General features: G+C 42.4%; 1 protein-coding gene across 1 annotated transcript in view; it reads left to right on the top strand.

Moving 5' to 3' along the window:
• The window catches only part of Slc16a10 (solute carrier family 16 member 10), a 101,252-nt gene that overhangs the window by 64,203 nt on the left and 16,445 nt on the right, over positions 1-20,604 (top strand). Inside the window, exon 3 of the mRNA XM_021174405.3 lies at positions 575-1,028. Coding sequence (XP_021030064.1) covers positions 575-1,028 — 454 coding nt within the window. The remainder of the gene's footprint in view (positions 1-574; positions 1,029-20,604) is intronic.

Below are 20,604 nucleotides of genomic sequence, written 5' to 3'. Positions count from 1 at the left end.
AGTGTAATTTAAAAGTATTATTTAGGAAGATTTTATTGTCCGTTCCTGGCAGCTCTTTTCTGAGCTGTGCAGAGCACAGTTCTTACTCAATGCTGTATGTGGTTCAGTAGAAGTCCTTGGCAGGGAACAGGGGACAAGGCACTGATGACCTTAATGGTCAGTTTTCAGACATTCAGATTAAATGAAATATTTTACTGCTGTATTCTTGATTTATTAGCCTTTTCCCCATTTTTCAGAGAACATTGACAAGATCTGGTTTTTCTAGGGGAATTCCTTTTAAGATTTGCTCCATATTCCATGTGTATGAGTGTTTAGCTGCAGATATGTATATGCACCCTGTGCATGGCTAGTGTCCGCAGAGACCAGAAGAGGCTAACTTTGATGCCTCTGAGGTGGAGTTATGGGATCATGAGCTGCCATGTGGGGTCTGGGAACTCAGTCCAGGCCCTCTGCTAGAGCAGCAGGTGCTCCTAACAGCCGAGGTGTCTCTCCAGCCTCTCTATGAGACTTTCTTTTACCAAGCACCATTAAGAAAAGATTAAAGCTCTGTTCTGTCTCTTTCATCTTTACGCAGCTCCATCGAGCCTCTGTACCTCACCTATGGAATCATATTTGCCTGCGGCTGCTCCTTTGCCTACCAGCCATCACTGGTCATTTTGGGACACTACTTCAAGAAGCGCCTTGGACTCGTCAACGGCATCGTCACGGCCGGCAGCAGCGTCTTCACAATCCTGCTCCCTTTGCTGTTAGGGAATCTAATCAGCAGTGTGAAGCTCTTTAACACGCTGCGGATCCTCTGCATCTTCATGTTTGTTCTCTTTCTGGCTGGCTTTACTTACCGACCTCTTGTTCCCAGCGCCAAAGAGAAAGAGAGTGGGGGCAGCAGAAGCTCATTCTTCTCCAGGAGAAAGCTTAGTCCTCCAAAAAAAGTCTTCAACTTTGCCCTCTTCAAGGAGACAACCTATGCAGTGTGGGCTGCTGGGATACCACTTGCACTTTTTGGCTACTTTGTGCCTTATGTTCACTTGGTAAGTCTGCATCTTTGGCTCTGTTTGTAATAAATATCATCAGGTCACACAGGGAGATCTATCTAGATGAGCAAGACATGTCAGATCGAAGTCTGCCCCCAGACTCTAGGAATGAAAGGTTTTTCAAACAAGAAAGTTCCCCCATCAGACAATCAAACAAAGGGTCTAATGGTGTGCTTCAGCATTCTAAAAATCCCAAACAAACAGTTTTTTAAAAGGGGAACTAAAATCTTGGAATGAATTATATCAAGGTAAGATATGTGAAATGGGTAAGATGCTGCCAAGCCTGACAGCCTGAGTTTGCTGTCTGGCAGCTCCCACAGTGGGAGGCGAGAGCCAGCTCCTGAGGGTCATCCTCCAGCCTTCACTGCTGCAGCTAGGAGCCCCTCCACCACCCACGCCCCCAGGAAAGAAATGTAGCAAAAAGGTCTGATCAATCACTTCCAGAAGGAGCTTGCTGATCTCATTCAGGGATAAATTGAGTGTAATGACCTTGTTAATATTAATAATTTTGAACAGATGGATGCAGAAATTACGTAGTTAACAAAATGACAGTGACTAACACAAAGAAACATTGTATCTATTTGTGAGATACTTCTGGAAAACACAAGAATTCTCATCAGAGAAGTATTTGAGAAATGACAGGGAAGATTTCAATGAGAGAAAAGCCTTAAAGTTTTATGGGAAATTAGGATTTCAAGTGATCAAGCCTTTTCTGTCATTTTCTTCAATGTCGACATTCAGCCTGCTTACACTGAATCACCAATAAACAGCATCAAGGTATTTGCCTTAGGCAAAATGTACTCAAAGGTGCGTGTGCTCTCTCTCTCTCTCTCTCTCTCTCTCTCTCTCTCTCTCTGTGTGTGTGTATGTGTGTGTGTTGTCTTCTTTCTCTTCCTCCTCCTCCTCCTCCTCCTTCTTGTGGTCCTCCTTTTCCTTTTTTTCTTTACTCTTTGTGGTGGAAAATAAATACAGTTCAATAATGAACAAAAACAGCGTTTGCTTCAGTTTTTCTTTGGTGTATGTTCTAACTGCGTGGGTGGGTCGGTTGGTTGTTTCTGTTTAAACCTTATAGTCTACTTTGGGATAGCTGTAATTTTTCTTCAGTTAAAATTTTTGGTAAAAATAACAGTGGCTCACAAAGTTCCTAGGCCTAGAGCATCAGCTGATAACCACACCATGATTCCTTAGTGGGCTCCTGTGCACAGTTCAGAAAGATATTGAGCCAAGGTGTTGTGATGAGAGGTGGGGAACATGTCTGGGTTTGGGAATAGTTTTGCTCTGTGAATTCTCTGTTGAGGACAAGCTGGGATGGTACGAAGCAGCTAGCCTGGCAGTGGAAAAGCATGAGCGAGGACTAGGGGCAGGCATGGGAGTCATGTGGCATTCGTAGTAAGTAAACCTGGTCTTGTTAGTCCTTCTTCATTCTTTCAGGTGTCTCTGCAACCATTGACTTAGGTTTTGTTGGAATATGGGTCTGTTGAGAAACACTCAGCTCTACCAACCTACCTCTGTGACAGTTTCTTAGTTGAAGAAACACTTATTGTGTATCTCCATCCCTAGCCCCCTGTTTTGAGACTGACTATGTAGCTTAGGCTTTCCTCTGTGAATTTCCTTCCTCTGCTTCTGTAGTTACAGCATGTGTCACTGAGCCCAACTTTTTTTCTTTTCTAATTCTCATTGGTGCTAAAAGATAAAAACACTCGGAGAAATGGCCATATCTGGTTATAAGGTTTACAATTAGCTAATTTCACATTTTACTTAATCTGGCCCTTATAATAAATCTGCAAAGTAGGCAAGTATATCATTGTAACTCCTGGTTTATAGCTTCACAGGAGAAAGCTAGTTTTTGCTTAAAGAGTTAGAAAAGGTTTTATGGCATTGGGTCTTTGGGGGCATGAAGTGTTATGTAAACACTGGAGCTTTGATTAACTAGGGGATGAGCTTTACAGTTTGCTTTTCTTTGAACTTCAGAAGCATCATGAAGTGCTCTTGGCTCTATCCATAATTTGAAAGTCAATGTGTATGCTTATTCTCAAAGCAAGTTTGGAAATTTTATTTTTTTGCATTTGATGTGTGTGTGTGTGTGTGTGTGTGTGATGTCTTATGTAGCTTAGACTGTCTTTGAACTTCTGGTCCTAATGCCTCCATGTCTCAGGTATGGGTATGCACCACCATGACTAGTTACAGTTGACTTTTTAAAAATGAAGAACCAGATACCTCTCGGTCAAGCCTGTTTGCTTACAATCTTAATGTGTGGCTGCAAGTCTCATGGATCAGAGTAAGTGAATTGTGAACTTCTAAGCAATTCTACCCTTCCAGAGAGTCAGGCCTCAAACCTTGAGTTTTCCTTAGCTCCTCCCTCTTGATAGAGTCAGGAAATTCTGGCGGCTTGCCATTCAAAGTCTATCCAGTATCTGACCACTCTTCACTATTATTGACACCAATACTCGAGCCCAGGCCACCCTTGTGAGGAGGTCAAGGGGCAACTCGGAGGGCTTAGTTCCTCTGTCATGTGGGTTCTCACACTCATCTTGGCTGCCATCCTTGGCTGCGCGCGCCTTCGCCCCTGAGCTGTCCCGATGACTCGTCACTGTTCTCACTGATAGATGAGTTGATATATGACACATAAATTGTTCTTACACTTCCGTTGTTTTAAAACTGTATGGTCTGTTACATAGGTCCTAAAATGTCTTAATTCCTCTGTCATGGTTGCCAAGGTAATTAAGTTTGTATAAGGCAATAAGCAGCCAGCAGTTCTATTCTTGTCTTATGGGTCCTGGATTATATTTGTTTGCTGACATTAGCATGGCTGTGCTTTTCATAAGAGAATGCTAACAGAAGCTTTGTGGGTGGATCTTAGGTGTTTACTACAGGAGAATTAAGTGCTTTCAATGTCCACAGGGCAGCAGTTGCAGGATTAACATTCTTGTCCCTTGTATACTACACTCAGGGGCTCCTGTTAATATGTTATACTTCCTGCTTCCCACAGTTAACCCCAGAGAGCTTTTGTAAGAACTTAATTCTGATGCAGTAAAGTGAGGGACTTTTGATCAAAATTCCTTTCAGCATTTTACCCCCAAGGGATAGTTTTAGTATGCCTACAATTTATTCAGTTAGTTTTCCTTTTTTTTTTTTTTTTTTCGAGACAGGGTTTCTCTGTATAGCCCTGGCTCTGTAGACCAGGCTGGCCTCAAACTCAGAAATCTGCCTGCCTCTGCCTCCTGAGTGCTGGGATTAAAGGCGTGTGCCACCATACCCACCTTTTGTTTTCCTTTTTTTTTTTTTCTCCCATTAAAAATATACATCATATGTAATCTTAAAAGGAAAAAAAAAATCTAATGACCTTAAAGTGGCTTACAAGATTCTCCATGGTCTGGCTTCTGTTGCCTCAAGGGTCTCTCCTGGCTTAATGACCTTAAAGTGGCTTACAGGATTCTCCATGGTCTGGCTTGTGCTGCCTCGAGGGTCTCTCTGACATGCTGCTTTGCTCACTAAGCTCCTGTGTCCATCTTCTCTCTACTTAGATGTGCAGAAGGCACTAAGCTGCCCTGAGTTCTACGGTAATCTGGCCATAAGTGAAGATTTCTTTCCCACCCAGCATCCCCAAACTCCTCACATCTGTCCTTCTTTTTCTTTTCTTTTTTTTTTTAAACAGCACTTAATAGTTTCTAATCTGTTTTAATAATTGCACATCTATATGTTTTGCTAGGATGTAAATCCCATGGAATTGGGATCTTTTTCTGTTTGGTTTGATATTAGTTCTCAAAGCAAATAACAGTGTCCAGCACACAGTAGGTGCTCAAACATTGGCTGGAAGATCGCTATATTATGCATAAGTCTAAAGCAACACTTGTAGTATTTATAGTCTTACCATTTTGCTCTTTAAACTCCTTTACATTCATGTCCCAGTGAAACTCATTCAATGCGTAACACATGAGCTCAAACTCAGCAAACCCAAGATTAATGATGTATCTACCAGTGTTGGCAGTTGTTGGTGGGGGGTGGGGGTGGGGTGGGGAGACGTGAAGCCTGCTTGCTGCTCTGATGCCCACTTTATAGATCTGTACTGACACTACAAGACAGATCGACAGTTCTGTGTCTAGAGGAGAAAACCTCAGATCCTGAGGTGGTGTCTATGGGAACAGATATTGGGTGAGGAATTTTAGCATGGCCACAGATCATTAACTTGGGTCATGTCTGTCTAGAAATGACAGTGGTTCTAAAAGTTTTTGTACTGCTGTATGATGTTGGCAGTTTAGTTTCAGTTGCTGTCAGTGTCTCTTACCAGTAGAAACCCTGCAGCTCAGCAGTTCAGCACCTCTTTTCTTTGACTCAATGTGGCCACTGGGCTTTGTTTTTAGGCTTTAGGCTTTGAATCACAAAAGTCTTTATCAGGATGGCAGGCTTGTACATGGAAAACATGTAATGTGTTATTCATTAGCTCTATTACAAAATGTTTTGAGACAAGATCTTACTGTGAGGCTGGTTTCAGAATTTTTGTTTGTTTTGTTTGTTTGTTTGTTTGTTTGTTTGTTTGAGACAGGGTCTTTCTGGGCAGTCCTAGCTGTACTGGAACTCACTCTGTAGACCAGTCTGGCTTCCTGCCTCTGACTCCACAGTGCTGGGGTTAAAATTGTACATCACCATCCCTGACTTGGTTTCAAGTTCTTAATCTTTCTAGTTCACACTCCCAAGTATGGGGGTTATAGACATAGCATACGTTATCATAGCCACCCAGCATTAGTTTTTCTTTTCTTTTCTTCTTTTTTCTTTTTTAAAGAAAAATATATAAATAGATTGTTCTTGTGGCAGACGGTTCCAAAAGAAACTTTGACCTGGTAGAGATAGCCCATTTATGTGCTGTAAGATGGTAGATCATTTGCCTGCTAACAGTGCAATTAAGTGGATTCCTAAGTCCACTTATAATTGAGAATAAACAAGATGTACTTTTAAACTAGAATCACTCCAAGGCAAACAGGCACATAAATAAGAGATACTGTTCTGACTTGGATGGTGCCAGATGTTATCAGGGTGTGTTGTGGGCATTGCATGATTGGGACACTCGAGTAGCCCGGCAGCTCTATTCACTCAGCTCTAGCCAGATCATGTGGTGCAGAGCCATGCAAGCAGGGGAAACAAACAGTCTTTTATCTTTCCGTGGTTTCCCCAGAGGCAGGTTCTGGTTCAATTCTCACAGAATGGATTGTATGAAGCTGTTTCGGAGCCACATAGTGGCTTCAGTGGGGCGCAGAGCATAGAGCTCAAAGCGGGGCTGGGACGGTCACTGGGATGCTCAAAACTGAGAGTGGAATGGGTAGCAAACGTGTGGGAAAGCCCTGGCTCATTCTGTGAATCTGTCTGCAGCTGCTCTCCAGCCACACTAGGTGACACCCATTGTATTTGTCCTGCAGATTCCTCTCATGTCAGAACACAGGCAGTGGTCACCTAGCTATCCTAATGCTTAGGGTATGGTTTGCAGCAGAGAAAGGACTCAGAAGGGAACTAGCTCTTGTTCTAAAGTGACAGAATAAGAGGACCCGTGTAACCCCATTCCTAACTCCTTCATCCTCTCTTCTAATGGGCAGGTCATCTGAATATGAGAAAGTTAAATCCACATAAAGCTGCTTTCTATAGCTGTCACAAGCAGAATATGAACGTCAAAGTGCTTTATGTTCAGTTTTGTTTTCTACAATGAATGTTAACCATAACATAACAAAAATGTTATTCTTACAATAGTTATTTGTTAATCAAATTTAGGCGATGTATCTTACAAATAACTATTGTAAGAATGTAAAGGGCCTCAGTTTAGAGTCACCTACATTTATCTGAGGCCATTGGCCTGCAGCAAAGGGCCCTACAGACTTAGTGTGCTGGGAAAGTCACCCCTCTTCTCTCTGGCTAGCAAGTGGTTTCACCAGGGGTTTCTGTCTGCCCTTCCTCCCCTCCCCTCCCCTCCCCTCCCCTCCCCTCCCCTCCCCTCCCCTCCCCTCCCCTCCCCTCCCCTCCCCTCCCCTCCCCTCCTCCTCCTTCTTCCTCTCTCTCTCTCTCTCTCCTCTCTCTCTCCTCTCCTCTCTCTCTTCCTCCCTCTCTTTGTATTTAAATATACTTTAGGCTTTACTTGTTAAGATGTACCATGCTTCTGGATAATAGCAGGTTTTAATTGTAATACAGATATTTGCTCATGCTGCAAATCCCCCATTAGTATCAAAGTTTATTCAAGTTTCACACTCCTATATTACACTAATGAGGTAGGGGGGCCTCTCCTACTTTTTACATAAACTGAAAGTGCATTGTTATGATACAGGATAAATAGGGTTAGGAATCTTAATTTGAAACATCTCTCCTTTGTAAGGTTCTGCTTGGAGACCTGCTTTTGTTTGATTTACCAGGAGGCTTTGGACAGTGGAGAAAGTTGCTTAAGCCAGTTTTACTGTAACTCCCAAGTTACAGGACATCTTTTTGGAAAAGCTCCTGCCATCAGCAATCACTAACTCTCAGGAGTACAGAATAGAAGGGAAACTAGCCTTCATGTGAGTTAGAGCCACAGTGAGTCTTTGACACCCAAAGAGTTTAAAGCTGTTGTCTCCTGGCTGGCTGTCTTCTTCCGTGTGGTTCTCCCTTCTGTCCCTGTTGTACCTTTCTATCCTGCCCTACCTGGCAGCTCGCTCAGAGACAGACAGGAACTTTATCTTCTCTCATAACACATTGGGGGAAAAACTCACTTTGGAGGCATTAAATTGAAACATGGACAGTTATGCAACCCAGCTATCTGCATCCACATCAGCTGAGCAGATTCTTGGCATAGCGTGGCTTGCAAGAACAGCTGCAGCACCTAGGCGTCAGAGCACGGTTTAGTTAACTCCACATGTCTGTTCTCAGAGCCATGCAAGGATTTGCTTTAGGCCAGTGGGCTCTTTAAACAAATGCAACATCTATTGATACTGTTTTCCCCTCTATTTTTTTAAGCCCCTGTTTTTATTAACTTTTGTTTTCTACCCCGTTGACTGTGTCCACAGCATCAGGGCTTCCAGAGGAGACCCAGGATTGTTAGAGTGTACTCGGGAGTGTCACACTGCTGCATGGGGCAGCCAAGAATCAATCTGGTATTCTGAAGAGCTTTAAATAAAAAGCTCTCAAATAAAAAAAATAAGAGCTTTAATAAGGAGCTTTAAATAAAAAATATTTAAGTGCTCTCCAGAAGTATGTAACAGTGATGCAGTGATGCAGGAGCAGCAATGCTGCTTTTGCTGGGTAGGACAGGAAGAGGAACGAAGCACAAAAAAGCCAAATTCTCATAGAAGCAATAGAACAGTGGAATATTTTGTTTTGTTGTTGTTGTTTTTAAATCTACGGGGAAAATAGGACCTTATTATAGTCTAAACTGTAAAGTGCACGCTGTGTCAGGAATGAAGTTGTGCTTTCAGTGCCCTGGCTAGCCCAGCAGAGGGCCCAGTTTTTCCAAGTTGCTCGTAACAGTTGCTTGTTCTTCTTTTCTGGATATGCTCAGAACTCAGGTTGTCATGTGAGTGGCCTCTGCAGAGAACACAGGCTCACAGTAAGATCCTTCTATTTTGCTTGTTGTTCATTCATCACTGTGTCTGTGTTGCATGCCCGCACTGTGCGAGTGCAGCTCAGAGCATAACTTTTAGGAGTAGGTTTTCTCCTTCCACTGAGGGTTCTGGGGATCAAACTGTGGTCACTGGGCAAGCATTCGTAGCCATGGGGCTGTCTTGCCAGCCTAGCAGATTCCTTTAAAACTAACGGTCACTGCGCACGGTCGGGAGTGATTGTGTTGCTGCTTCTCTCTCTCTTACCCACTCTTCTCCTTCCTTCTCTTTTTTTTCTCTCCCTCCCCTTCTCTCTTTCTTTCTTGATTTGTTTTTTGAGATATTTTCTCTATGTATTCCTGACTGTCCTGCAACTCTCTGTATCACTAAGGCTGGCCTTGATGCCTGGGTATGATGCCCATACCCCCCTCCAAGTACTGGGATTAAATTTGTGCACCATCATGCCCAGCTATGCTTGAATTTCCTGACTCTACCCAGGTATAAGCTCTTTCCAAGGGAAGCAACATCTACCACTGCCTCTCACTGTTAGACGAGGGCTTTAAGTTCCATTTTGCTCTAGGTTGCAAGGTTCTATTCTACACTGGCTTTAAAATGTACTTAGGATAGATTTTCCATTCTGTCAGGGTCCCTTGTCCTTGTCTATGTGTGACTTGTTTTAATTACAACTTAAACAGATTCAAGCACTCATGCATTGAATAAATTCAGAGTGCCTGTTGTGTGCCTCCAGCATTCTAGGTATGGGGATATCAGGCGTGAATGGATACAGTGTCTCTAATGCAGAGAGCTTTATGACAGACAGCAAGGACGTTCTGTGTTCCTGCTAGGATTTAGAGGACTGGGGAAGCCGAGGACATAGAACTTCTGTAATCTGTCTTTAAAGCCAGACAAAGGTCAAACACTTTTAACCAACTTATTTTTTTTCTTGTGTAGTATATTAAAATTCTGAATGTTGAAGTTTCAAAAATTTTAGCCACTTTAGGATCCAAGCACTGTGTTTTCCTCCATGTATGTGACTCTTCTAGAAATCCTCTAGTGTGGCTCATTTCTTACTGGTTACTATGGGAATGGCCTCTTGCTGTGTTGCTGCATTTTTCAGTGGTGTCTGTGCCATCTTTGCTTTTCCAGCCTTTCTAACCTTGCATTTATTTCCCTTCAGATCTCAACATCTGCTGCAATTTGACTTTTCAGGTTAGTGCCAATTTGCCTCCTGCTATTTTTCTTTTCTTTTCTTTTCTTTTCTTTTCTTTTCTTTTCTTTTCTTTTCTTTTCTTTCCTTTCCTTTCCTTTCCTTTCCTTTCATTTCTTTTTCTTTTCTCTCTCTCTCTCTCTCTCTCTCTCTCTCTCTCTCTCTCTCTCTCTCTCTCTCTCCTCCTCCTCCTCCTCCTCCTCCTCCTCCTCCTCCTCCTCCTCCTCCTCCTCCTCCTCCTCCTTTTAGCTTAATGGCGTAGGCAGTGTTTGTCTCCTGCTTGAGGAGACTAAGAATCTTTACTCTGCCTACTGTGACTCATTAATGGTGAAGTTGTATATTCATTCACAAAACATTCATCAAAACATGTTGAGCTTGGGATATTAAAAAAAATTTTTTTGAAAACTAAAATAACGTACAATATAGGAACTTGATAGGAGGGGAAGGCATGATTAATAAATGTGGAATCTAGAAAACATACTGCTTACAAATAGATTAAAACAGACCTGTTACCAGGCGTGGCCGAGCATGCCTGTTACCGCAGCACTTGGGAAGTGGAAGCAGAGATCAGATCCAGGCTAGGGTGGGCTATAGCAGACTCTGACTTATAAAACAAAAACAAAAATAAGTAAATGTAAAAATTAAAACAGACCTGCTACTTTTAGCAAGGCAGAACAAGTTGTGCCTCAATTTGTGGGTGTCCAGAGTAAATATTTACAGCTATTACTACAGTAGTCTTTGGAAATAATGCATGGTTTGCTCTGCCATGAAATTATCCCTAGGAAGTAGGTTCCCTCCTCTACATGATTTAAGATTTATAGTGGAAAGGGGAATCTACTTGTGTTTAAAACTATCTAATCTTAACTTATAGTAAGGAACTGTAGGACTATGGTTTTGTTTTGTTTAGCCCTTGAGTTGTCTGGTGTATTTAATGTCAATATGGGAAAGGCTGGTGAAAACTGGATTTTGTTTACAGAAGTAAACTGGGGACTTCTGTGGAGAAGTGTCATCTACATCAGGAAGTGGAAAGAAGGAACAGATAGGGGCGAATGGGTGTCCACATCAGTAGGTCAGTCTCCTGTTTGCTGCTACAGACCTCTGCCTAGCACATGCCTGGCACAAATTTTTTTAAAAAAATAAATTTCAGGTTGAGCTTATATACTTTACATTTTAATACTCTATTTTTTTCAGTGGTTTTTCTTTATTCTTTGATATGTAACCCATGTCCTCTCCCAAAGTGATAAAAATTTTATCTTCATCTTATAGAGAAAAAAATTTAGTAAGATTTAGATTAGTTCCAAATTTAGAGCATTTAAAAGATTTACAAATGGGGCCAGAAGATGTCTCAGAGAGGACCGGTGCTTGGCATGGAAACCTCATGGGCGGCGTTCAATCCCCAAACCACACGCCAGGTGGACAGAGTGAAGTGACTTCCACACGTGTGCTGGAGCCTGTGCCCCTACCCACACATAATGCACACAAAGCAATCATAATGGATGCATTTCTTTTTAAAGCTATATCCATGAACGGTAAGAGACATGCAGTCTCACTCACGTAAATACACCCCTAGGCCTTGCCCCCTTTCCCAGCTGCTCCCAGTAGGGCCAGGGTGACCACAGCCCAGCAACTCGGCAAGATGTCTGTGGTCCTCTTGGCCCAAGCATATAACCATGCAATTTAAATGCTTGCATATTGCTAGATGTGTTGGCACACACCAGCAATTCCAGCATTCAAGAAGTTAAGGTGTGTGTGTGGGGGAGGGGTGGTCACCGGTTCCAGGCCACATAGTAAAACCTTTAAATATCTTAAAAAAAAAAAAAAAAAAAAAAAAAAAACAAAAAACAAACTCACAAGGCCCCAAATAACAAAATGCTGATATGTATTAATGATTGTATTTATGGTTCATTATAATGTCTTCAGTATGAATGTAGGGTGTCAGCCTGCTTGATCAGTTCTTTGTTTATGTGAGCACATGGCTGTCTTTATAAAGCTCCTGCCTTCAGGGCTTTTCACAAATCCTGTCTTTGTCCTTACTAGTTTTTCCTCAGAGGAGAATTGTTAGCTAGAAATTGATTCCTTAAGCACAAGCCATCTCTTGGGGTCTACTTTCTCCACTCTTCAGCCCCAGGCCCTTCTCTGACCCTGGGGTTAGAATTGCCCAGGACTGAGGTCCACATAATGCCTTGTCTCCCTCTTCCTCCAGAGTCACTATCTAGGCTCTGCATCCCGTTCATCTTCACAGCAGTCCTGTATCCTGCTCCTGGGCAGAGTACCACCCCACTGCTTCCCTTTCTTCTCCACTATCTAGGCTCTGCATCCCGTTCATCTTCACAGCAGTCCTGTATCCTGCTCCTGGGCAGAGTACCACCCCACTGCTTCCCTTTCTTCTCCACTATCTAGGCTCTGCATCCCGTTCATCTTCACAGCAGTCCTGTATCCTGCTCCTGGGCAGAGTACCACCCCACTGCTTCCCTTTCTTCTCCAGAGTAGTCTGCCTCTGCAGACTGGAGTTTTCTCTTGCTGTTGTTGAGACAGGGTCCTGTGTATCTCAACCTGGTCTGGGTCTGTGCAGGACGAGATGACCCTGAACTCCCAATCTTCCTGTCTGTCTACTGGCTGAACACTGGGATTACAGGTGCTGGGGATGGAGCCCAAGGCCTCATGCAAGCCAGGCAGGCACGATATCAAATGAGTTAAAAAATAAAAAAGTTGAACCTTTAACATTAGAGAAAAGTTAAAAAAAAAAAGGTAATATTTGGTTATATGCTACAACATACATGAAACTTGATGACATCATGCTTAGTGAAATAAGGCAAACTGAAAAGGACAAATGCTCTCCATGTAGATGAAGTACCTATAGTAGTCAAATCATATTTGGGAGACATAGAATAGTAATGTCGAGAGCAGGGGAGGGGGCCATGGGAAGGCTAGAGGCCTAGTTGGGGGAAAAATTCCTAGAAAGCTGCTAATGATGGGGGGTGTCTGTAGTCTCTGCACCTGGGAAGCTGTGTGAGGAGGACCACAAACTCAAAGCCAGTCTGTGATGACACATAGTGACACTCCAAACAAGCCAAATCCCATCAAACTTAGGCAACAACAACAGCAGCAACAACAAAGTCCAGCTTACTTAATAAGAACTAACTTCTAAATCAGAAAAGCCTTAACTAAATACTACTTTAATAACTACTTATGAGTCTTTTGCCATTCAAGGGGAAGCAGAACTAATTGGAAGGGTTTATATGATAATCTGGCTTATTGATATCATTGCCAGGAACATTTTAAAAGATAAAGTTACTGTTGCCCTGAATCCCAGGGACTTGGTAGTGAGCTCTGATTTCATCCTTTCTGAGGTTAGGGTGAACTCTGTCTTAACTTGCACATGCCAAGCTCAGCTGGCTTCGGTTGCCTTTGTTCACTTTGAACTATTTTTCCAAGTTTGTGTGAATGTGCTATTGATGAAAGGTCCTATAACCACACCAGATGGTTACTTAGCCAGTAGAAGACTTTATCACCAGGTAATAAGAATAAACTAAAAGCTCATATTCCTCTCCTCTCCTCTCCTCTGTCTTAGTAAATGTGAGCTGTGGAAATGTGAGTTCCCTCAACAAGCCGGCTCACCACCATGTCCCTAGCTGTGAAGTCTCCGCAGCTGTTTGTGTTCTCAGACTGCCCCTCCTTATACCCTGGCTGGCCTCTGTGGCTGAGCCCAGTGCCATCTTGACAGTCACAGATAAACACTGAATTCACAACTCAATGTGCTCCTGTGCACTAGCTAGGACCTAGGAATCCTAGAGTGTGAATATGATGCGCTGAGAAGAAGAAACTTCACAGAATCGAAATCAGAGCTGAGTGGGCTCAGTGACACTCTAGAGATAATAGGCTAAACAACGCCTTTCGTCATCCACGAAGAACTAGAAATGGTGGTGGTGGTACTTTCCCTCTGAGACAGCCTGCATAAAGGTCCATATTCTACTGCTTGAGCTCCGAGAGCGACTGACCACACCAGCCTACAGTGTTCAGTAACTTTCAAAATACCTGGCATAAACAGTGACAGAGTAACCACTTATCAACTTACTTAAAAACCTAAAGTCTTCTTTAAAATTCTAAAATCCAAGGTCATTTGAATCCAAGGCTATCATTTTCTTGCAGTGCTGGAGATGGACCCTCAGGCAGCTGAGTGCTAAGTAGTCGAGCTACCACCATTCAAATACATTTAAAGGCTATTTACCAAGCATCTAAAAATCCAAAGTGGGTTTGGTTAATTACTCAACCAGAAATTCTAAATCTTACTGAATCTTGATATTATTTAAGTGATGCTGTCAAAGAAATATATTTGCATATATAAGTATATATAGTCTTTTTTTACTCACAGGAAATTACTGTTTTTACGACCGTGGGGGGGGGGGACGGACAGAAGATGCTTTTAGAAAAATGTTTAGTTAGAAAATGTTTTCAAAATTGGACTTTAAAAAAATCCTCTTTTCCACCCATTAAGTAATCTATTAAGTAATCCATTAAGTGATCTTTATTCCAGAAAGCTTTTTTCCCCCGGTTGTTTTTCCGTGTCTTAATGGTGCTGTGCCATTATCAATACCATGGAAACCCATTTAAATGAAATGGAAAGACTGGTTGTTTAAAAAACAAACATAATCAGCAGTGATGCCTTCTGGAGTCCCCGCAGGGCAGGCCGAAGGTCAGCTTCCATCCCAGTCAGCTGCTGAGGAAGCAGTAGCTACTCAGAATCTGAAAACAATCCCCCCCGGACACCTAAAGATGTTAGTCCTTAAAGTGGCAGCAAGCAGGGACCGGCTTCCTTCTCAGCACATCTGTGTGTTGATCTCAAAGTACAGTTGGTCCAAGGTAATACACCAAAATGACATTTTGTGGCTTATCAGATCCTTGGCTCTCCTACTCTGTCCATAAAGTTGTAGTTCAGTGTTTTGGTATAAAAGGCTTCATTTTATCAGAATACGTTTCTGCAGCTAACTGCGGCCCACCTTTGTAACCACTTCCCATGGCTAGGGAAGCCAGTATGTAGTTCTCTTGCCAAACTTCCTTCTCATTTACTTCTAAATTTCCTTTTTTAAAAACCAAAAACAAAGATAGAGAAAACAAAATTGTAAAAAGAATCACTAAGCCTGTTCCATTCAGATTTCCAACAATCCAGCTTTGAAGCCAAAGGGTAGCTTAAAGTTTGGCTTTGTGACTAACTCTGAGATTAACTATTAACGACTCTTAGCAGGGTTTCTACTCCCTTTCAAAGGTACAGTTTAGTTTTGCTTTGTCTTTTAAAGGAGCCAGACTCTTTTCTTTGATTTTGCCTGTTAAAGAAATACTGCTGGCTATACTCCTGAACTCGGGAGGTAGAAGAATTTGAGATTGCGGATGGCTTGGACCATGCAGTAGAACTGTGCTTCCTTTCCATGCCACATTCAGTTAAAAAGAAAATATATTTAAACTGCGTGCTCTTCTAGAATCATAGGATAGCTTTTTAACACTTTTAGACAGAGATACACATAGGTTTTTTTACTTTTAAATTTATCTATCTGTTAGGTTCACTTATTTTCTGTGTACGAATGTTTTTCTTGCATGTATGTCTTATGTACCACTTGTATACCTGGTGCCTGAGAGGTCAGAAGAGGGCATCAAAAATCCCCGGGGACTGAAGTTACTGATGATTGTGAGCCACTATATGGGTGCTAGGGACTGAACCCAAGTCCTCTGCAAGAGCAAATAGTCCTCTTAACCCCTAAGCCATGTCTACAGCCCCTTCTTCTAGGTTTTTAATACAAGGACTAAACACATAGCTTGCTTGAAGCTAAGTAGACAAAGCTGGCCTTGAAGTTGTGGCAATTCTCCTGCTTCTGTCTCCCCCAAGTACTGAGATACAGGTATGTGCCACCATGCCCAGCAAGATGAGTATAGTTTTAGAAATTACTCTCAACCTCATGCAAACAAGAAGCAGGAGGCTCACGCTGCTTGCTGATCTCTGGTGTAGCTGGCCTGAGAAATGCAATCCCCTTTAGGAAGTAGGGAGTTAAAGTCTGTTTGAATTCCAGAGTCACCCAAACATTTCAAAGCACTCATTAGCCAGTTTTAGATGAGCCATGTAAACTTGGGATACAGGTTTTCTTTCCCCACAAAGAATTTACTGTAGAATTTAAGCAAATGTACATGCTTACCTGTTCTTTCCAGTTTGATGATGCACATCTCAGGAATCAAAATTGCCCCAAACCTGGCAAACCGTGAAAAATGGTGACTGGAATCTTGTCATCCTTCTAGAGAGCACAGTGAACAGCAAGAGCTGTAGGTGATAGACACTGGAGCATTTGGGGTTTTAGGGTTTTTGTCGTTTTGTTGTGATTTTCGAAGACTGCTCTTCTTCTCACGGCCCCGCATTGTCCTCTGGAGCTGCTCTTCTGGTGGCTTCTGACCTCTCCATACTGCCTTGGCCACACTTGATAGAGAGCCGGTCACTTGCTGCTTCAAGTCCACTGTCCAGATTGTTTTTGTTTTTTCTTCTGCTTTGAAGGGTTTCAGTAATTTCATTCCTTATTCTAACTTATATACACTAAAATTTTTCTAACATGTTCCTTGAGTGGCAGGCTATATAAACATTATATGGAAGATCGTGGACAAAAGGCACTTATACCCCTAAGAGTGCATGTGTGTCTGAAGGAGGATCAGTGATAGCTAGTGATCTTGTTTCTTAGCTAAATAACACAGTGAGGAGAGAGTTTGGACCTTTCTGACCTAAGGCATTTGTGGTTTGCAGGTATGTGCAGCTATGGGCTTCTGCCGTAGCACCACTGGGTTGTACATTGGCTATCCATTTAGTTTCCTTTCATGCCTGAATACCTGAGAACCAAAACAGTCTGCTGTGTTTCCTCAGTGGACGATGCCTCCATCCCCATGTGTCTTGCACTGTGACTCCCCTGTGGGAGAGGCGAAGGGAGGGGTGCCAGAGAGGCTATTCTAGTGATTTGCATAAGCTGTGCCTTGGGAAAAAAAGGAATCTATTTTGCTTTCAGTTGTCTGATCAGAAAAATGCCATTGATTCTAACAAGGACCCTCTGTTTAGTCACATTGAAGATGGTTAGGGAAAGGTGAACTGACGTGCTTGGTCTTGCTGCTCATGGATATAGAATGAATACATATTCTATGATGTGAGTTCTTGGTCATCTTTGGCTATCAAAACAGCAAGTTTCACCCAGTGTAAAACCAACTTCTGTGTCAGCAAAAGCTGTTGTTACTTGAGTGACGGAAAAATGTTTTACAAGCAAGTGATGCTCAGGATGTTGCCAGAGGTGCTTATTTCCATATTAAACTCGACATCTCAGTAAAAGATAGATGCTTCTGCCGTCAAGATACGTATGCATTCAGATAAAGTCTAAAGCTAAGGCCAGTGTGGAGATGGCTCAGCAGGGAAATGTACGTGCCCTCAAGCCTGATGAGCGGAGTTCCACCCCCTGAACCCATGTGGTGGAAGGAGAGAACTCACTATTGAAAGTTGTCCCCTGACATCCACACATGTGCTGAGGTATGTGTGCACCCATCCCTCCTGCCACACACATGCTCACTGTAAAAGATGTTTGTTTTGTTTCCTAAGCCAAGCTAGCAGCATGGAAAGTTTGAGGCCAGCCTACACCATGTAGTAAGACCCCTTTTCAAAAAAAGACAATTTACTTATTGTTGTTACAAAACTAAACTTGTTCTACCATGGAGCACCCCTTACCCCAGTAAAGTTAACTTTAAACAACTGACCCCAAAATAATATCTCCTGAATAAATACTAGGTTCTAGTGCAGGCCGTATGTGTGCTTATAACTGAGTTAGCTAAGCGTGAAAGCATTTGTTCTATACATTTCTGTCTCTGCCCACATGAGTATTAGAAATACCAGTTTGACCCTACGCTGTGCTTTCTATTAAACTGAGCACATGATAGTACCCAGAGATGTGAAAAGGCAGAAACTCATAAGCCAGATAGCAGCCATCCTAGAGGCTCAGCCAAGCCTACTTGGTACTGATGCCTCAGAGAGGAAGGTCGCAGACCTGGCACCCACAGAGTGTATCTCGTACAGTCCCTCACCTAATAAACAAACACACTTTTAGTTTGCAGTTCTGTAGGGCATGTAGAGAAGTTTTACACGTTGGTGCCCTTTTTTCATTTATGTGATACTGACACAAATTTGATGTAGTAGTGTCCTTTATTATTAAAGAACTAAGTTTCTAGTTAAGGCAAATTTGTATTTTATTAAATTTAATAAGTAAAACAATATATAAAATAAAATATATATTAAATTAAATAAAAATATTAAAAATTATTAGTGTATATTCATTGTACAAAATAGTGGGTTTCATAACTGATCATGTGAGTGATCATAGATGTATTTTGTATACTCCTAATATTCACACTCATTACCTAGCCTCTTTCAAAAGAATCTTAAATATCTTACCTTATTATTTCTTATAAATAGATTGGGGGGAAAGGTAAAAACCTCAAAGAGTAATAGAAATTTATTAGGTTCCTATTCCTCATCTCAATAGAGTATAAACCAGCGTCTATGAAAGCTGTAATAAGGGCAGGCTGGCGGTGTAGCCAGGTAAACACCCGCTTAGCATCCTGAGGCTCTAGCTTCGCTCCTCTCCTCAGCATGGGGTGGAGACGGTGGAGATCTGCTGGCTGCTTTGTAATTTTTCCTTATGAAACCTCGGGAACATGCAGCCGTTGTAGCGCATCTGTCTGCACTGGGCTGTTTTCCTCCAGAATGGGACCCTTGTTTAGCTCTGCGAGTTCCTGGTCCCTTCAGCAGTGCTTGTGATGTGCTTGCAACTACAAGGGAATTCTTCAATAATGCAATTCAAGGCACTGTGTAATTTAAATTAGAAAAGGTTTTTAAGTTAGCTACAGTAAAGGAAAAGTAAAAAGGTAGTAAAATGAGATGTTTTAATATTTTACTTAACCTTACAGCTGAAGTATTGTCTTAACAGGCACTCAATATTAAGCGATTTTGTATGTGTCCTCCTCCCTGGTGACTTGTGGTCTCAGCATGCATGTATTCAGCATATCCCAGTTCAGGCTTGTCTGATTTTAGTGCTCCTTATCGTGAAAGGATGGTCTATCTAAAGGGGCAGTGGGAGGCGAGGCTACAGTAGCAAAGTAGGGGTCATTGTCAAATGAGGAGTCTGGACTATAGTCTAAAGGCTGTAAACCCAAGGGGGAGTAAGCCTACAGGTGAGCTTTCAATTGTGAGTTTGGAGGTCAAGGAATGGGGCTCAAGCAAGAAGCATGTTAGAAGGTTGCTAGAGTGTGCAGGGAGGGAGGGAAGACAAGAACCTGAACACAGGGAACAGACCCAAGGAAGTGTGTGTGAGTCACTCAGCCAGGAGACCATTACCACTTGGCGGCACTCTGATCCGGAGAGAGGAGTGCAGTATCCTAAGATTTCTTTTTTATTGGGTTTTACTGCTGTCGGTGAGATGATAATACTGTTAACCAAAATGCAAGAGAGCAACTTATAAGGGCTGGGTGAACTCAGCATGAGCTGTGCTGACCTTGAGGTGTCTCTGAAAGAGGCCATAGGTAATCCTAGTCTAACATGGAAGAGTGCCCAGAGACTTTAGCAAGGCTGTATAGAAACCCTTTGGGAACTGGAGGAGTCAAACAATAGCAAGGAGCTACAAAACCTGAGGGCAGGTAGAGGGAGAGACCTGACAGCCCCTTCCTGTGGAGGTGGCTGGGGTTGAGGCTAAGATCATAGCTGCTCCAATGCAGATTTCAGCCAAGCACTGTTCTGTTTATGTAGCACTGGGTCTCACAACGTCAATTAAAGTTAGGTGCTAACATTTCTATACATGACCCACACTTTATATTTCTTCTAAATTTTAAGGTTTTTTTTTTTTTTTTTTTTAATAAAAGAAGTCCGGGAGGAAGAATCAACAATGTGGGTAGTAACGGTCCCTGGAAGTGTGCCTTTCTCTACATATGTCTGCTTCATTTGTCACAGGCTCAGTAGACATTTGAGCCAAGGATCAGGAACATGCAAAGGTAGATCAGTGACAGATTATGGAGAGCTTTGACCAGCAGATGGAATATAGGCTGTAGGCTGTAACAAGCAACTTTTGAAGACAGAATTGGTGAGATTAAAGCCCTACATAGGAAGATTATTCTGAAGCAGTGTGAAAACAGAGACGTTTAAAAATTACCATTTTTTATTTTTAATTAAAAATTTTAATTATTTATTGCTACATATGTGTGTGTGTGTGTGTCTGTGTGTGTGTTTTGCCTGTGTGTATCTCCATGTGCTGTGTGCATGCCTACAGGGGTCAGAAGAGGGTGTCAATCCCTTGGAACTAGAGTTAGGCACAGCTGTGAGCTGCCATGTAACCCAGGTCATCTGGAAGAGCAGTCAGTGCTCTTAACTGCTGAGCTGTCTCTCCAGCCCCAGTGACCGTTTTTTTAATGAAGAGAAATGAGATATACCACTTCCCCACTGCCGCATTGTTACTTGGGCTGTTGAGCTTGGTGGGAAATTAGCTTGCAGTCTCCTAAAACTCCAGTGGATGCTTAGCATATAAGGGACAATGAATGCTAGGGTCAATATGGAAATGTCAAACAAAATATGCTTCCTGGCTATCTGTGGCTCAGAGGTCACCATAGACACTATTTAACAGCCTTTAAGAGGAGAGAAAGACCCTTTATTTCCCTCCCCCATCTTCTACCGCACAGCCAATATCCAAAAGATCCTGTGTAAAAGGATGGTCAAAATGAATATCTGTTCATTAACTGTATGCTAGCCACTCCTCCAAGGTGGTGTTAG

The sequence above is a fragment of the Mus caroli genome, unplaced genomic scaffold (genome assembly GCF_978045245.1).
Source record: "Mus caroli unplaced genomic scaffold, Mus_caroli_1 scaffold_9, whole genome shotgun sequence".
Lineage (NCBI taxonomy): Eukaryota > Metazoa > Chordata > Mammalia > Rodentia > Muridae > Mus > Mus caroli.
This window is presented reverse-complemented; position numbering and strand designations above follow the sequence as displayed.